This window comes from Semicossyphus pulcher, unplaced genomic scaffold (genome assembly GCF_022749685.1).
Source record: "Semicossyphus pulcher isolate SPU_LCO1_2020_fin unplaced genomic scaffold, fSemPul1.0.p SCAF_21, whole genome shotgun sequence".
Taxonomy (NCBI): domain Eukaryota; kingdom Metazoa; phylum Chordata; class Actinopteri; order Labriformes; family Labridae; genus Semicossyphus; species Semicossyphus pulcher.
The window spans coordinates 16,949,428-16,966,944 of NW_027211695.1; the positions used below are offsets into that span (position 1 = coordinate 16,949,428).

The following is a 17,517-nucleotide window of genomic DNA, read 5'->3' on the forward strand; positions in this document are numbered from 1 at the left end:
CCTTCCCCCGCCGTGTGCTCACCTGCTCCTGATTGCCTCTTCCCCAGCTGTGTCTAACCACTCCCCATTCCCTCTTGTATTTAAACCTAACGTCTCCCCATGTCTCGTCGCCAGTTTGTTGTACCTTGTTCCAGCATTCTCACAGCATTCTGATTCACGTAAGCCGTGACCTTGTTTGTTTTCTGACCTGCCTCTTGCCTCACGATTTTTGACAGCATTGCCTTGTTGGATTGATTACCCGTGTACTGAACTTTGCCTGTTATTAAACCTTGTTTAACTCTGCTCCCGAGTCGAGTCCTCCCTTTCTCTGGTTTTAGTTCTTGACACATTCACCATCTTTAAACACCGCTATATCCCACAGTGTTTCATTTAATGTTGACTTCATGTGTAATTTTGTCCATCTCTCCTTTGTCATCTTCTATTTTTGCATCTCTTAACCTCTCTTGTTTTCTCTCCTGTTTAGTCTCTTTTCTTCTTCTTTTCTACGGATTCATGCAATTACAGTAAGTCCTCCAGATTCTGTGATTAGAGCCGCATCCCTAGCAATGGTTTGTTCTTCATAGCAACAGTCATTATAGACCTTAATACATTATGTGTTTGATCATATTTTTTCTCAGAACCTGAAATATATTAAATGCGTTCTCCTGTACCTGATGGGAAAAGATATTTCTACATGACTATTTATCTAGAAGAAAAGCAAAGGAAAAGAAGATTAAGGGTTATTAAAGAATTATGTGGGTTTATGTTTCTTCTTCATTGTGTAGCTTTTAAGCATGAATTGAACATCTTTTCTTAAGTGAAATCATATACGTGTTTTTCACCATCCTGTTTCTAAAAGTATTTACTACAACCGAGGCACAAAAAAGCCAAACCACAATGAGAGCATGACTATTTTAAACATCACATTTCCTCTTCACACTTTAAAGCTGCGTTGCTGTGACAGCATAAATTCAGAGTTTAGTCATCACACTAATCGCACTAGTGCTGCTAATGTGTTGCTGTCAGGATATCTTTGAAATTAATACGTGTTAAAGTGGCAGTTCCTTACAGGCAAGTTCGCAAAGCTAACCAATGGACAACATAACTATAGAAGCTCATTCAAATTATTAATGACAGTTGTTTGAATACAACCACCTCTGGTGCCACGTAAGTAAAAATAAAAAGAAGTTAAACTATTTCACAATCTGTAACAACAGGATAAAGAGAAAACTAGCATACAACACCAAGTAAAGTGGTAGAGAAACATGTTAAAAAACAAGTTATGTATTGATGAAACAAATTTGTAGAGACTTTTCATCAAGTTATACTGTATAGTCACTTTCTATGACGCGTCTCTGGTCGATTAGATCCTACTGTGTAGATATAGCAGAAGACATTACTTGGTTACATACATAAGAAGCTTCTTAATGTAGTTCTAGGGAGACAATGTGGAAGATGGCAGCAAAATTCTGTCTTTTAAACACGTATTGTACTCCAGGAAGTTTTCTATTGGCTCTTTGCTGACCACTCCATTGTGTAAACCATGCTTTGCTAAAGTTACAGTGATATTTCTCGTTAAGAAAGCTCTGCTGTCATTTATTCAGGCTTTAGAATATAAGGCAGGCCTTGCCTTACCTTAAAAAATAAGAAGCAACTCCTGTCTCCATGGTTCAAATGGACAGATTTTGGACACATCTCAGCTCTTGTTCTTTTTTATTGTATTACAAACATTAAGAGAATATTACAGTCCGTTTTAAGAAACGCACCAAAAAGCAATTAACACTGCTCAAGCTTTAAGATGAATCCAAACTGGTTTGCTGCTGCCTTTTGGATTTAGCTTACCATTACCATGACCTGGATGGCTGAGAACCTTTACAGACATACTGCTCATTACGGCTGTAACAAGTTTATTGATTCATGAAACGGTCAACCAAAGTTTTAGAATGAAAAAAATGTACATATACAAAATTTAAATTAGTTTCTCTTTAATAATAATAATAATTATCACGAAACTAAGTGTACAAAGTACTGTTTGATATTTGGATAGCACATGAGCAATAATCACATGAAAGCTGCATACGTTGTTTAAGCAAGGATGATGTTTTTCATGTTGTCATCCAGTCCTTTAATTTGGTGATACAGAACTTTAGTGATCTGAAAGCAAAGCAGAAAAGAGGTAATGATGTGGCCGTTTTAACACTTTAAATTAATCCACATTATCTAAGGTAGCAATATTACCAAGAGCCGTACGGTTTGACCTCAGAGTAATACGATTCTTCAGTTGGTGCAGGACTTGATTTTCCTAAAATGGAGAGATTCTTAGTGTGAAACAATTGCTCGTCATATTTTAATAATAATCATGATGTTTTGACTGACAGGCACATTTTGGGCATCTGAAACATACTCCTTTCGGTCTCTTTTCTATCTGACGTCACAAACACTCCAGGAACAGAGTTAGTAAACAGTGAAGATGTTACGGCCTTTATTGTATCTATTACTCATTTGGTATCAAACTTGGTGGCATCTAATTTGGAAAGATGTTCAAGCGCTGCTCGGACGGAGATGGTCGGAATTTGTAGCTGAGATGACGAGGAGTCTCAGAAGTTACAGACAGAGCATAGCATCGTGCGAAAGGGGACTGAGATGAGCGTGTCAACACGGGTTTTGTGTTCCCATCAATGCCGATCGGAACCGAGCCGATAATTACCCGGGTCTGCTGCGAAGTCATTTGACCCGGGTCTGAATGCCGATTGTAACCTTACCCACTGAGATAAAAAGCTGGTTGTTAGCACTTTTTTGACCAGCAAAGGGCTTCATAGTAAGAGAGCTGTGACCAAGACAATACAAATGTCTGTGAAATTAAATAGAAACACTAAGTAATAAGTGTTTACAACACCTAAAAAAACCTAAATACATAGCTACTAAAGTGTCCAAGGCGAACATGTTGAAGAAGAATTGCACGTAAATGTAGAATTTACTGACCTTTCTTTTTCTTGCCTTTACCGGTATTGTTGCAGGTGACGTCGGCATACATGATACCATCATCTAAAACAAAAGACAGATCTTAGGACTAATTTGCTCTGCAGACATATATACTGTATGGTAATGTACAGATGACAGGTAGAAAGACAAGAAACTTTGGATGCCCTTGTTTTTCATGACTGTACCGCATAGCACCACACAAAATAGCTGTCCCCTCACGGACTACTCAGCTAATGTGTCTTGTTGTTTACATGCTATATGTGAGATAGAAATGTGCTAGATACAAAGGACACACATTCGGCAATTACATGCAGTCACAGACTTTATATGAAACAGACAAACTTAGACATGACAAAATCTTAAACGCCTAAATATGTGTAGGATTTGACAGTTTTTACCAGTGGAAAAGTGAATGACTGAACTAAAAGTTGCTACAGCTTTTACCTCCAGTGAATGGTATGACACATTCAAATACAACTCTTGTAACTGTACCTGCAGCTCCCATCTTCACATCAGAATAAACAGTGCTCTCATTTTGTTCATGTGTCTTCCCTGTTAAGATAATGAGAAGAATCCATGAATGAAAACCTTTTTTAGGCACAGATCTATAGAATGTTTTATTATTTTTTAATAACGCTGTATTTGAAGTACTCACCCTTCTTTCTGATGTTTTTCAGTTCAACCAAAGAATACGTAACATCCTGCAATTGGCCTGCACCTGAAATATACACATCTTTTTTGATTTCCTCTGTTAAGGTTTGTTATCTAATTTTGGTCAGAGCATGAAGTATAACTAATCTGCAGTTGTTAACTCTTTTAGTAAGTTTAGTCTTCGTCTCAAATCAGACATGTTTGAGCTTATTTGTAAGCTAATTCTGCCTAAACCATGTTACTTACACAGTTGGCCCTTTTTTTATTGCTGCATTGAATGAAGACGTGCAATATAATTCTGCACACCCATTAACATCTGCTTGTTACCAACTTGTACAGTAAAAATTAGTCAAGGAAGTCGAAAGCCAGAAACAAAGACAGCTCACTTTCAAAGTTAAAGTTCTGACTCGTGTTTGCTACAGCGATCAATTTAAGGAGCAACTTGCTTTCTGGAGAATTTTGGTTCTGCTTCGATAAAAAGTCTAAATGAATGTTAAGTAAACGATCAGCAAAGCTTGATACTAAATGAATGCATCTCTGCTATTTTCGACACTAAAGAGACGCTTTAACACGTGTATTTGCATAAGTACGACAGTAAAATTTACCCCCTAAACTGGCATTGTTCATATTAAAGGACAAACAACTGCAGATTCATTATACATGATGAACAAACCAGTTAGATTTTTTTAAGAATTCTGTTGGCTAGACATCCCGGCTCATTTTTAAAAATCTTCTTTAAAGTATACTACCTGCCCATCTTACTTTATGTAAGCAACAAAAAAAAGTTTCTACCTAATATGTTAACCTTTAAATTTGTTGGAACATTTTTTGAAAGTATGATTATAAAAGGTTTACTCTACCATTTGCAGTGCCCTCTGGACTTTTGATTGACTCATAAAGACAGACAGTACCTAGAAAGCAATAAAAATCAAGCCACAGTCAAACCGACCTAGTTAAATGCATGATTATTTTAATCTTCAGATGTTTAAAGACGGTTTTTGAAGGTGTGATTAAACAAAAATGTGTACGATTAATTCAAATGCTTACCGTGGAGAGGAGGGGCATATGCATCGTGATGAGCCCCCTGCTGGTCGCCCACATTATTCACTGCTGAACTCTGACTAGTGCTCTCAGACTGGACTGACCTACATTATTTAGCAAATACAAAAATGTTACACTGAGGAGCATTGCAGTGTATTAATGATATGTTCAAAATAAGAGAGTTGAACCAACCTGATAAAGCTTGACTCTGTGAAAAAGACATTTACAGTTGCATTATTTTATACTAAGAGTTTGCCATAGTGCTATTCTATGTCAATGCGTATGTATATTTGAAATAATTAAAGCAAAAACAGAAAAACAGAAAAAACTCACTTTTAGACCGTCTGTAGAAATACAATAGGAGCAGGAGAAATATAAGTGTGATTCCACAAATCAGAGCAACAGTCACAGGAATTACAGGAAATGAAGATTTTTCAGGCCTTGGCACTGCTATAATAAAAGAAAGGTAACAGGTTAATAAACTTATAGAACACTTTTCTGCAATTGATAAGTTGTTTTTTCTTTAAGTATTAGGCATGAAATCTTTCCTCTACACAATGCATAAAAATAAGTCTGAAATAAGCCATTCACAGTATATTAAGAATATCATCCACTAGTGTTCTTCAGCTCTGAAACATTTTTATTGAATCAAAACAGAATATAAATGGAAATTAATGTTACTTCCAATTCAGCAAAATATTTGCCCATGTTACTTTTTTAGACAGAAAATAAAACTTTTTTTTATTGTACCCACCTTTAAAGCTGTAGTAGGTAACATAATTAAAACTCACTTTGTCATATTTGCTCAAACTGTCACTTTAAATATGCAGCAGTACATGAGAGTATCTCAGGCTGCTGTCAATCACACGCTGCGCAGCACCAATTCTCCGCGCATGCTCACACGGTCAATTTCTTCAGTGTGTGCAGCATCAGCCAGATTGTGTCCACAATGGCTAAAAGTCACAACCACAGGGAATGGAAAACTGCCCATCCCTCCATTGCCAACAACAGCTTATACTTTAAAGACCATTAATGGGGACCTGGAGGTTGTACTCTTTCAAATTTTGAAGCAAAGTCCTCTCTCTTCTCCATCTTACCTACTGCAGCTTTAACTGACATCCAACTCTGAGATGACTCTTTTCCTGAGTATTGACACTTGTAGAAGCCTTCATCTGACTTCGACACTTTGGAGATATTTAGCTCCCTTCTGGTATCATTTTGAATGACTTTGTCATTCCGATAGAAAAACACATCGGGAACGCCATATGTTTTCCATTTGCAGCTTAGAATAACTGACATTCCTTCTGTCACTGGATGGACAGGGCTCACCAGGATAATATCGCTACCTGTAAAACAGTCAAAGAAGTTTCAGTCAGAGATCATCAGCTTCAAACTTGAAAATGAGCAGACGCAGAATGCTTAAAGTTTAAAGCAATTCTTCAAAGTGATCACAACATCTGGTGTTTTATCTTGTGTTCACACAACTTAAGAGTCTTACTGCACAAGAAACCTTATACCAAATAAGCAACAGGTGACTACAAGACCATACAAACAGTGCTTTAACACTATGGAAAGGATGTTTAATATAAGCAGTCATGGTATTTGTTCACAGAATGTAAGAAGCTGTGACTGTAATGATTTGCATGGTTAGAAGCAGTCTTATAAATAGGACCCCTATTGATACAGAGATGCTACACCTCAAGGGGTGATTCTTTCAATAAATGAAAGTTAAAATCCTTGAGGCTACTTTTTATTTATTTAAGACAATATATTTGGTGGGCAGAATAATTAAAGGGAGCGGTTCACAGAATGCAGTCCTGAAGCTCAGCTCAGCTCTGGACTAACTTTTTATATGTTGTTTAAATAAATACCAAGAACCTTAAAGTTGGTGGAAAGATACATTTTCTGGTATCCAACTAGCCCCTTCTTTTGTTTTAAGTTTTTGGCATCAATTGTATTTGAGCAGCACTTGACCGAAAATACTAATGCTGTGTACAGTTTTGTAGAACAGCAGATCAACGACAAATCTAAAGTTCTTTAAATAGATGTTCAAAGAAGATTTTTTTTCCAGAAAAGTTTTAGTCATCTTGTTTTGCAAAATGTGAATGTGGTATTTACCAATGATGATGATATTCAGCAAATGAAGAGAGTAAAGGCTCAGACGCTGGGCTACTCTTTTACTCCTCATATAGATGTGAACAACTTCATTCTGAATTACATGTTAAAATAAAATAAATAATGGGAGAAATAAGTTACAAAAGAAAATGAAATGAAATCATACTTTCTTTAGTGATGTTGACTGCATTGCTGAACTTCCCTGATCCAGACTCACACCAGTACACATGATTACTCGTGCTGTAAGTGCGAATTGTGCATGTGGATCCAGTCATTGTCCCCCACTGTGAGCAGTATACCAAGTTGTAGTCCTCTGGAAACCACCTCACTCTCCACTGTGTAGAGTTTCCCTCACAGTTAATTAAGACAGAATCAGAGAGGAATTGTTGCACACTGTTGGGAGTCACTGTGAGATATGCTGATGAATGAAAATCTGAAAACAAAATGTGATAAGGGTAAACCAAGCACAGTGGTCTGAAGATTAAAAATGCAACATAATTACAATTGATACTTTACTGTTTCAGGGAAACTGTGATTTGTAGCTAATAAAATCCAGTATATATAAATGACATTGCTCTGCAGTACATATTGTGATATCAGAATAATTAAAAAAGGAAAAAGATAATGACATAAGGACACAACAAAATTCATGGAAATTGTAAAATCAACCAATAAAGAGAAAAGCACAATGTTTGACTTCATGCTAATGAAAGAGGAAAGATCATAAGGTCATCATAATGAATTCATGTCTTCCTCTGGAACTGTCAACATAGACGTTTGCGTTGATAGTCTATGTTGTTAACATTGGATGAACTGAAGTGATGACATAACATCTGCTTCTTAAGAGAAGGACAAACAGATAAAAACCAACCAACCTCCAGACCAGACGAACTTTAGTTCACTGTCATCAGTGTAAAACACTGGATCTCCTCTTCCGGCTCTGCACACATATCCTGCTGTGTGCGTCTGTCCACGAACAGTGTTGGAAGACTTTTCAGTCCCATTGCTGCTTCCAGGTAGCTGCTCATAGCTGTAAGAGGTGCCTGATAGATTGGGAATAGCTTTATACCAGTAGAACCTCCATCCTGCAGATGGATGTTCAACTTCACAGTTTAGAGTAACTGTGTCTCCAGGACTCAGCCATAATGGAGACACTGTGAGGACGGGTTTGGGTTTCTCTGTTGGAAAAGTGAATTTTTAAAAGAAACCATGTTATGTTAGTGAAATATAATGGATACATACTTTTGGAAGATATATTCTTCATAACATGCATCAAAACTTGTTGGAATCAACAGTACAATATTCATTTGTGTGACATTCATTTATTCATTTGAAATGTGACTTACTGTATGATACAGTCAGTGTGATGGGATCACTCCAATCTGTTGAAGATTTTTCACTTTGGTCTCTGCCTTTACACCTGTAGTCTCCACTGTATGATGAATACGCAGATCTAATAATGTATTCCTTTTGCTTTGGAGGTCTGACTGAGCTGGTTGTACTCCACTCATACTCCCACTCAGTGTTTTCTCCATCCTTGATGTCACATCTGAGCGTGATCGTCTCTTCAGAGTATATTTCAGACCAGTTGGGTTCCAGAGTCACGACGGCCTTGTTTGCAACTGTTAATGTTCAAGAATTCACAGTAAGGATACAAAGATGACCAAACCTTAAATCAACACCAAAACTCAAAAATGCAACACTCACTATTCTTTCTAATCAATATTTCATCACTGATCTTGGTGAAGTAATATGGGTGTCCTCTCAATCCTTTGCACTTGTAGAGTCCCTCCTGTGACACACGTATTTGTCCGGCTGAGTTAGGGATGTCATCTGTGACCACTGGGTTAGAGGATGTATCTGGTCTGTAGTAGTATTTATATGTCCAACCAGATGGTGGTTTCACAGAGCAGGTCAGGATCACATTGCCCCCTACTGGGATGTCTCTGTCACCAGCGCTCAGTTCAGCCTTTGGTTTCTTTGCTGTTCAGTTCAGAACAGAGACATAAAAAAAGTGATTGATTGATACTATTAACAGTTTTACACACATCCCAAAAAGCCTTGTTGGTCATGAAGTTGGGTGGAAGAAATCCCATGCTTTCATGATAAATAAAATGTAGTCCAACTTACCTGACACACTCAATGTGATAGGAACACTCCATTCTGTCGAGGAATACTGTTCAGTTTTGCGTTTACCCTTACACTTGTATTTGCCATCACTATGAACAGTCGCACTGACAGTACTGGATTCACTGTGTTTTGGAAATGTGTCTGAGCTGGTTGTTTCCCATTCATACTCCCACTTGGTGTTTTCACCATCGTTTATGTAACATCTGAAGGTGATGTTCTCTCCGCTGTATATCTCAGTCCACTGGTTTTGCAGATTAACAACAGCTGTGTTTGATACTGTTAATGTTCAAGAAACGTAAAAAGAAAATGTTAAATCTAAATAAAAACATAATTAGCTCTTATCAAAGTATAAATAAAAATGTTTTTTATTTGAAGGTTTCAAAAATAAATGCTAGACTCACATATTCTGTTGATAATGATTGAATCACTGTAGTCAGTGTGGTAAGCTGGGTTTTCTCTTGCTCCTCTGCACCAGTAGATTCCTCGTTGTGAGACATGCGTTTGTCCATGTAATTGGTCTTGTGTGGTGGGAATTTCAGATGTTTGCTCCTGTCTGTACCAGGAGTACTTCCAGCCAGATGATGGAGGGTTCACACTGCAAGTCAGGGTGGAAGTTTCCCCTTCTGTAATGGAGCTCCTGTCAACGTTCAGTACAGCTTTTGGTCTGTAAGCTGTTTGATAACAACAAAAGAACATTTCTGAGACTGTAATTTCATCCAATTCACACAATGCATCAAAAAATACGTTTGAGAATTATGAGACTTAAACTTACATAAGGATGTACTCTTAATACAACATACGTATTAGTTCAATTCCAGAAAGGACCCCTGTAACTATGCCTGTATCCCTACTGTAAAAAAATCATGAAAGTTCCTCATTTTGACACAGCAATCAAATGTAGATACTTTGAAGACCTAAGGTAGATATAGGAACAAAATCACCAGCAAAAACCTGCGTAAGCAATTTCTCAGACACTGAGGTTCATATAAAACATTTGCACGACCCTAGAAACTGTTGCATGATAATTTAATGCTGCATTACACTTTGTGCAAGTTTTTTTGGAAGTTTGTATTTAACTTTTAAGAAAAGTTACAAACTTTCACTGAGCTTTTTCTTTTTTAAAAGGGGTAGTATTTTGTCGGGTTTATCACAGGGTGTACACGCACATTAAACATTCAGTCGCACTAAAATGTAAAGGCAATGTACACAAGCCAATTAAGTGACGAGTGTAAACTAAACTAACCCCCGAGTTAAATCAACCAGTTGCCCAAAGGTTAGGTATGACCCAAACTTTCTTGCTGTTCAGGTTCTCAAGTGCACCATTGCTCCACTTGATGTTTCCATATGCTAGACTCTGATAAATGGCTCCTTTTTTGTTACTTTTTCTATGCTTAAAGGCAAACAGAAATTGTCAGCTCCCTTCACGGGAGACTCCATTATTGATGGAGGGAGAAATGTTTATCATCTTATTTAGATGAAAGAAGACATAAAAACTCCAATATTTTTAGATAGTTCAACTTACGTGTTACTGTCAAATCGATGGGATTACTCCACTGTGTGTTGGAAGGGTTACCTTCACCGTAACACCTGTATTGTCCATTGTCAGACTCAGTAGCTCTGCTAATAATGTATTTATTTGGCATTTCAGCTGTGCCTGAGTGGGGTGTGCTCCATTTATACTTCCAATGTGTGTCTCCACCTCCAACAATCTCACATCTGAATGTGATCGTCTCACCCCAGAATATCTGAGTCCAGTTGGATTGAAGGGTCAACTGGGCAGTGGGACCTGTTCACATCAAAAATACTTGGCATGAATTGAAGCAGGATTAAAAACTGAATAGAAAATGTAATCGTTTTCCATCCATGCTCTATATGGTAAAGATCTAAATGCCTCTTATTCTGCAGCAAAAGCTTAAAAAATATATATACAAATACAACTCAACAACTATGGCACAAGATTTATAATGTTTCAAATAGCTTAATAGAAACAGTTAAGTGCTAAGCAGTGTTAATTATAGCAGCTGGTGAAAGGACACATTATAAATAATTAAGATCAGCACAGCATCGGGTCTTACTACATAATGTGCATCGTTAGAAGAAAATGTAATTACTGGGACATTTTTTAAGGAAGAAGCAGTTTACAGTGTTAGACAATATTCTAGTCTTTTCCCAATTAAAAAATAAAAAAAATGATACATACGCAAAATACTAAAAGAGAACGTGGTTAAAAGTGATGCAATAGGAAAGGATTAAGAGTTACTGAGGAAATGTTTTTAAAATATTGAAAAAAGACAGTTACCTTGAGCCGATCCATAGAGTGTATTCAGCACTAAAATAAAGATCAATACTTCATCATGTAATAATTTAAGGTTTTTAAATGCAGCTTGGGTTTAATTTATGGCAACAATGTTGTCAAACGACAGCATCAAACATGTCTGTCATTATATCCTGTAAATTCTGTAGTAGTAAAACTAATTTAAACAATTAGACAAACAATTAGATATCAAAATATTTAATAATACTATGTAATGTACACGCATTGTGTAAATATAGCTGCAAACAGTAAGTAAGTCAAGATCCTGCCTACAACACCACCATTTTTACAGAAAACAGTCTCCCTCTGAAAGTCACAAAATTAAAAAGCACTGATGTACTTACAGAATAACCACAGCACACAAAGCGAGGTTTGACCCATCCTCACATCCAGTACCGACAGTGAAACTCTGCTTCTTAGTTTCTAAGCTTTTTACTTTTCTTTACAGTAATGCAGCAAAAAAGAGAAGAGAGACAAGTTACAAGACATGAAAATGTAAGAGCAGAATTTCTCAAACTTCTCCTCTGCTCTTCCTTCCCTTTTGCGCAAAAGTAAAATAACATGCGGTGGCTTTGACCGCAGCAGAGTTGACCTGTTTACACTTCCTGCCTTCTGTTCTCTTTAGAAATGGGTGGTAATAATTAGTCCACATGAAATGAAACGTAAGATTTCAATATCACAAAATATTTGTAGTGTGTTAGTTATGCCATACTGTATATGTCAAATATATTGTTATGATGTGTGTTGTGTTTATAAATGTACGCATGTAAGATTATACTATCTATAATACTTCATAACTCAAAAGAGCAATAACGTTTGGCAAAGAACATACACTAATAGATATTGTTCAAAGTGTTTGTAAATTTTGACCAGCATCATCAGGTTACCTTCCTATACTTCTCCTTCAAGAGCCGATAAAGTGCCTACCTATGTGCAGTTTGTAGATGTAAAGGCCATTGAACCGCTGGTGTCATAATTGGCACTCACTGAAATCCATTTGTTACAAACTTCACAAAAAACATATCAGAAGATCCCATTTACCTTAGCTAACATGACTAAATAACTCCCCAGTGCTATAGTGGAAAGGAAACCTTAGTACAGAGACATCACATGTTCTCACATTATGGTAGAGTTTGGGTTTCAGGCTTCAACCTCAGACACAGGAAAAGACTGTGTGCTTGAACAAAGGCATGGTGTAAGTAATAGTCTCACTATTAAATTCTGAGTAAGCAAGCTACAAGACAACAATATATAATTTCTCTGCCTTACTTTTTAGCAAACATAGATCCATGTCCTGCCCCAGGTCCCAGCTAACTTGTCTTCCTAGAGTAGTGGCTGTAACTCGGTTGGTTTCCTCATAGAAGATTTTTTTTTAAAAAGACAACAACCCCAGTTGCCATGTGGGTTTCAAAGCATGCTTATACTCATTGGCTACGGGTGTCTGTGGACTTGGGGATAAGAGATCAATTTAAATACCTTCAACTTATTGTAAAAAAAAATGTATACCCTCTATATAAAATATAAGAATTTCTCAACTTCTTCAAGTCTTATACTCCCCCAAGATGGGGATGGAATTTGGTATAGTCCAAGTGACCACTTCCTGCATTTAACAGCTCTACTATGTGAGCGGCTCTTTCACTCAGGCCTGACAAGATATGTCTGCTACAACATTCACTTTATTGGTTACACTTTATCATCCATGGCTGAGGCACAATAAGCTTTAACAAATGTCAAAAAGGAAAAGCAAAAAAAGTCCCTCCAATATTAAATACAATTTTAATGAAACATCATATTGTGCCACGATTTACAACAGGAAGCTGTTTTCATCACACTCAAATTTTGTTACACAAGGTGGGTTTTAGAAGCCTTCATCTGACTTCACTTGTCAGCATGTATAACTGGATACACTCCAAGCTGGGATAATAACAGCATTTCATAATAAGATAAAGACATAATTTCCTCATCATACAATTTGACAGCACAAATATTAGTCTGTAAAAAGCAGCCGCGGTCCTTGGTGAACTTGTAGCTGGCTAAAGACATGGTAACCAAGACATTGCAGAAGAAGGCACAAATGAAAACCAGCTCATACTTTCTCCCCTAGCTGTGACAACTGTGTCATTAGCTAGTGGTTAACCGTCACTTGTACGTGGGAACCACAAAGGATGTGGAGGGCTTACTGCTGACAGATTGTAAAAATTTACAGGGTGAGCTCTGGTGAACCTAACCAACATTCTCATGGATACTCCAACAGAAAATAATTTTTATACACTCCAGCCTATGTACGTCCTCAAATTCATGTCAAAATCTGGAATACCAGAATAATCCGAAAAATAACACCCCTGAATAACAGAAATATACAGATCATCACTAATTTAAAAATAATTACAAAAATAACAGTAAGCCACAATATCACTTTTTTAAAAAGTTCTCACATACCACAATCCAAAAATCTTTGTTCAAAAGAATTACGTAATCCATAAAGATTTGTCATCAAGTTTTTAAAAAATATATATTGCTTGAATGTCCATATCATCATTGTGGCTGTCAGACTTCCTAAACTTGTAATCTTTATCTCTCTGGCTTTTGCAACATACTGTACACTGTATCAATTTGAATGGGCTGCTCTGCCTCCCCGAGGGTGACAGACGTTGTTGATGCCTCTTGTATTGTCTTATGTACGGTCGTTTCATTACTGCAGTTCCTAACGGTAAAACACCATGGACAGTATCCACTGTCTGACTTTGCTTTGACCCAGTCTCCACCTTGGGCTGCTTGTCTGGTTGGGCTGCATTATTCCACATTATTATAATAGGCGGTCAAGTCTCTACTCACAGGTTGTGGTTGTGCTACCATTGGCTGGCTTTGTATACAATGAGCAGTAGATTTCTGTGAAATAATGCAATGTAAATTAAACAGAATTTAACATATAATAAAAGTAAAAATTTTATTTTTTGAATTGTTTTAGATGGAATCGTCTGAAGACATTTTACTCATAAAAAAGGAGCATACAGTCATGTCATAAATGATATCCAAAAGATCAATTTAAATATTACACAGTATATACAACTTACCTGATGGCGATTATATTCTGTTTAACGGTGTATCTTCCACAAACAGGCAATAAATGCACAGAGGGTTACACATACTGCAGCTATTACTATAACTATTAAAATAGATGGTCGGGATGACTCTTCCTGGTCATGTATAGATTTATTATAGCCTGGAAAGACATGAAAAACATTTCCAAATTGGAATGATTGCAATTCTAAGAGGGTTGCCAAAATGGTCATGAAAGAAAGAACAGGTTATATTTTTTCTGGACTCAAAGTTTGTTGAACCTGATCGCTGTCTTTGAGCGAGTGATAAATCAACAAACACAGACTCCTCAAAAATCACATCATACTTACATGTTGCCGCCATGCTTTCAGAGACATTGCCTGTGCTGACATGGTTGTTGCCAATGCAGACAACAGATGTGTTATCAACAGAGATTGTTATGTTGACCGTACTGAATGATCTCTGAACTGTTCTGCAGCTGTCTTCATCACAGAGAGCCAACACCCAGTCACACAGGACGGAGCAATTGACTGATACGTTGCAAAATCCAGCAAACGGATTGGGGCCCACAGCTGACATCTTAATAACTGGACTGGGAACAGCTTCTGCAACATCAACACAAGCTGATAACTGAAAGGCATTAGCTAGTTGCTGGCACCCTCTTGTGGCAACTAGGAGGAATCATCAACAAACTGTATCTAGAGGAGCCTCCATTTATAACTTCACTGTTGTTTTTATGTCCTAATTCATTTATTTTCCTGGCCTTTGTGTGCCCCTACAGTAAATGGATAACATGACTCATAATTTACATGAAGGTTTGAGCAAAATTATCTTCATTAGACTGTTATATAGGCAACATGGTAGAAACCCTTAAAAATGAGAATGATATGGTGTGGTTTTTATTGGTTTTCCAACTACAACATGGACTCTTATGAAGGGTGGAAGTAATAATAAAATGAATGATAAAAACAGAAAGCAAAGCCTTCATCATTTCATCCATCCTACATGTGTCATTTACAACACAACATTTTTGTTTTCTATCCATCCATCCATCCACCCACCCACCCATCCATCCATCCATCCTACATCAACAGAAAATGTCGAGTCGAGCAGTCTGCTGTGTGGGTGCAAGTAACAAAAATGTTGTGCTTTAAACGAAAAATGTCAAGCTGGGTGTTGGTGCGTTAATCATTAGCTACAAAACTGCCAGGGGTAGAAACTTATTGTGAGGACTCCCAAGGTAATCTTAAGTAATTAAATCTACAGACCAAGAAGACACACATAACTTAAGACAAAGTATATGGAACTTACCTTGAAGAATTATTTTGTGGATCTCAGTTGATTCTGTAAAGTTCAAATCAGCGAATGAAACTTTATAGAAGCCACTGTCTGTCTCAGTGAGTTTGTTGATACACAAGGAGTGATTCATCGGATTATAATCCACTTTGTCTTTGTAGTTGGGTGTGATGTTTCTCTCAACAACAATTAATTTCTCATTAAAATACCACCGAACATATTCATATGTTGGTGATTTTCCAACATGTAGACACAATGAGCCCCCTTTGACTTGGTAGTGCATTGTTGGCAGTTCCCCTGCTTTAATACCTGAGGGAAATATTTCATGATGAAAAGAACAGTTTTTGGAACACATTACCAACTACTGCCTTCAAAAGATGGTACATGCAGGTCTGTGAATGTTCTCAGTCATTCAGTTCATGGTAATTCTTAGATTAATCCAAAAGGCAACTGGACTTGGTTGAAGTTCAATAGAAGTAGTAGTAGTAGTAGTCAATAGAAGCAATAATATTTGAAATTTGCATCATAGCTGTGAAGTAAGTTGTACAAACAGCTTGTGGTTTTGCCAATTCTACATTCCTACAACACAGAGCGGGCATTGCACAGAGCAAAAACATTTTCTACCATAATGGCATTAACTCCCGATAATAACATGATACTGGGGGTTAAAAAATCAGCGAACTGCCCCTTTAACCACAAGGAACTTGAATATTTAAAAACTTCAAAATCAATGCAAATACTACATTTAGTAAAAAAAAAAAAAACTGTATATAGAAAACAAGACTAAATTAAATATTAAGTTTAAGCTTATCTCTTAATAGAACTTATCACAATCACGTACAAAAATAGAGACCCAACTTATTTTAACGTTAGCATGCAAATAACAAAAATGCGTTGATCTTACCTGCAATGATCATACAACTCAGAAGCAGCAACATTTTGAATCGGCTGAAGATGTCAACTAAGAATAAACAGGAAACACAAAGTTTGATATGAGCTTGATAGCTGCCGCAAACCATTAGTTGATATCGTTCAAATGGCAGGAAGCAGTATAAACAATCGATTCAGCAAAGTAAGTTCCAATAAATAAGTAATTTGTTAATGTTTTGACAACCCACACAGACTAATCCTATTCCACAGTGTAAAATTGGATGCTGCTCTTTATATTCACAGATAATTTACCTCTATAAAGAATCAAGATATTAGAAAAACCTGATGTCTTTGTTGTACAGTCACGTTACAGTAAGGAAGTCTTTAATGATTCAATGTCTTTAAATCCAGCTGGGGTTCAATTTTTGGCAAAAATGTTGTTAAACAGTAATATCAAACATTTCTGTCATTGTATTCTGTAATTGGTAAAAAAAGTAGCCTACACGCATTGTGCAAATATTGTTGCAAACAGTAAGTAAAGTAAGTCCTGCAATGTTATTTAGACAGTCAAGATCCTGCCTACAACACCACCAAAACAATCTCCCTCTGAATGTCAAAATATTAAAAAGCACTGATGTACTTACAGAATAACCACAGCACACAAAGCAAGGTTTGACTCATCCTCACATCCAGTACCGACAGTGAACCTCTGCTTCTTAGTTTCTAAGGTTTTTACTTTTCTTTACCGTAATGCAGCAAAAAGGGGAAGAGAGACAAGTTAAAAGATATGAAAATATAGAGCAAAATAACCTCCCTTTTGTACAAAACTCAAAAATACTCCAGAGGCTTTGACCGCAATAAACTTAAAAAGGAACTTAAACCTTAGTACAGAGCCTGCTTCTTAGTTTCTAAGGTTTTTACTTTTCTTTACCGTAATGCAGCAAAAAGGGGAAGAGAGACAAGTTAAAAGATATGAAAATATAGAGCAAAATAACCTCCCTTTTGTACAAAACTCAAAAATACTCCAGAGGCTTTGACCGCAACAAACTTAAAAAGGAACTTAAACCTTAGTACAGAGC

General features: G+C 36.8%; 2 protein-coding genes across 2 annotated transcripts; both read right to left on the reverse strand.

Moving 5' to 3' along the window:
• Positions 1–1,702: 1,702 nt before the first annotated feature.
• LOC138600563 (Fc receptor-like protein 5) lies at positions 1,703–12,786 on the reverse strand. The gene is made up of 20 exons (XM_069672018.1): positions 12,482–12,786; positions 11,557–11,652; positions 11,198–11,227; positions 10,421–10,684; positions 9,300–9,569; positions 8,899–9,174; positions 8,476–8,751; positions 8,115–8,390; positions 7,644–7,946; positions 6,935–7,201; positions 5,751–5,999; positions 4,987–5,103; positions 4,846–4,861; positions 4,660–4,757; positions 4,473–4,523; positions 3,617–3,679; positions 3,454–3,513; positions 2,962–3,024; positions 2,218–2,281; positions 1,703–2,133 (listed from the first exon to the last, which is right to left on the reverse strand). Coding segments are annotated over exons 2-20 (2,781 nt in total). The 5' UTR covers positions 11,594–11,652; positions 12,482–12,786; the 3' UTR covers positions 1,703–2,132.
• Positions 12,787–12,868: 82 nt separating this feature from the next.
• On the reverse strand, positions 12,869–17,139 carry LOC138600564 (T-lymphocyte surface antigen Ly-9-like). Its single transcript, XM_069672019.1, has 6 exons — positions 17,083–17,139; positions 16,473–16,529; positions 15,584–15,877; positions 14,623–14,877; positions 14,287–14,435; positions 12,869–14,101 (listed from the first exon to the last, which is right to left on the reverse strand). Exons 1-5 carry the CDS (start codon positions 17,117–17,119, stop codon positions 14,308–14,310), a joined length of 771 nt encoding a protein of 256 aa, XP_069528120.1. The 5' UTR covers positions 17,120–17,139; the 3' UTR covers positions 12,869–14,101; positions 14,287–14,307.
• Positions 17,140–17,517: the final 378 nt, after the last annotated feature.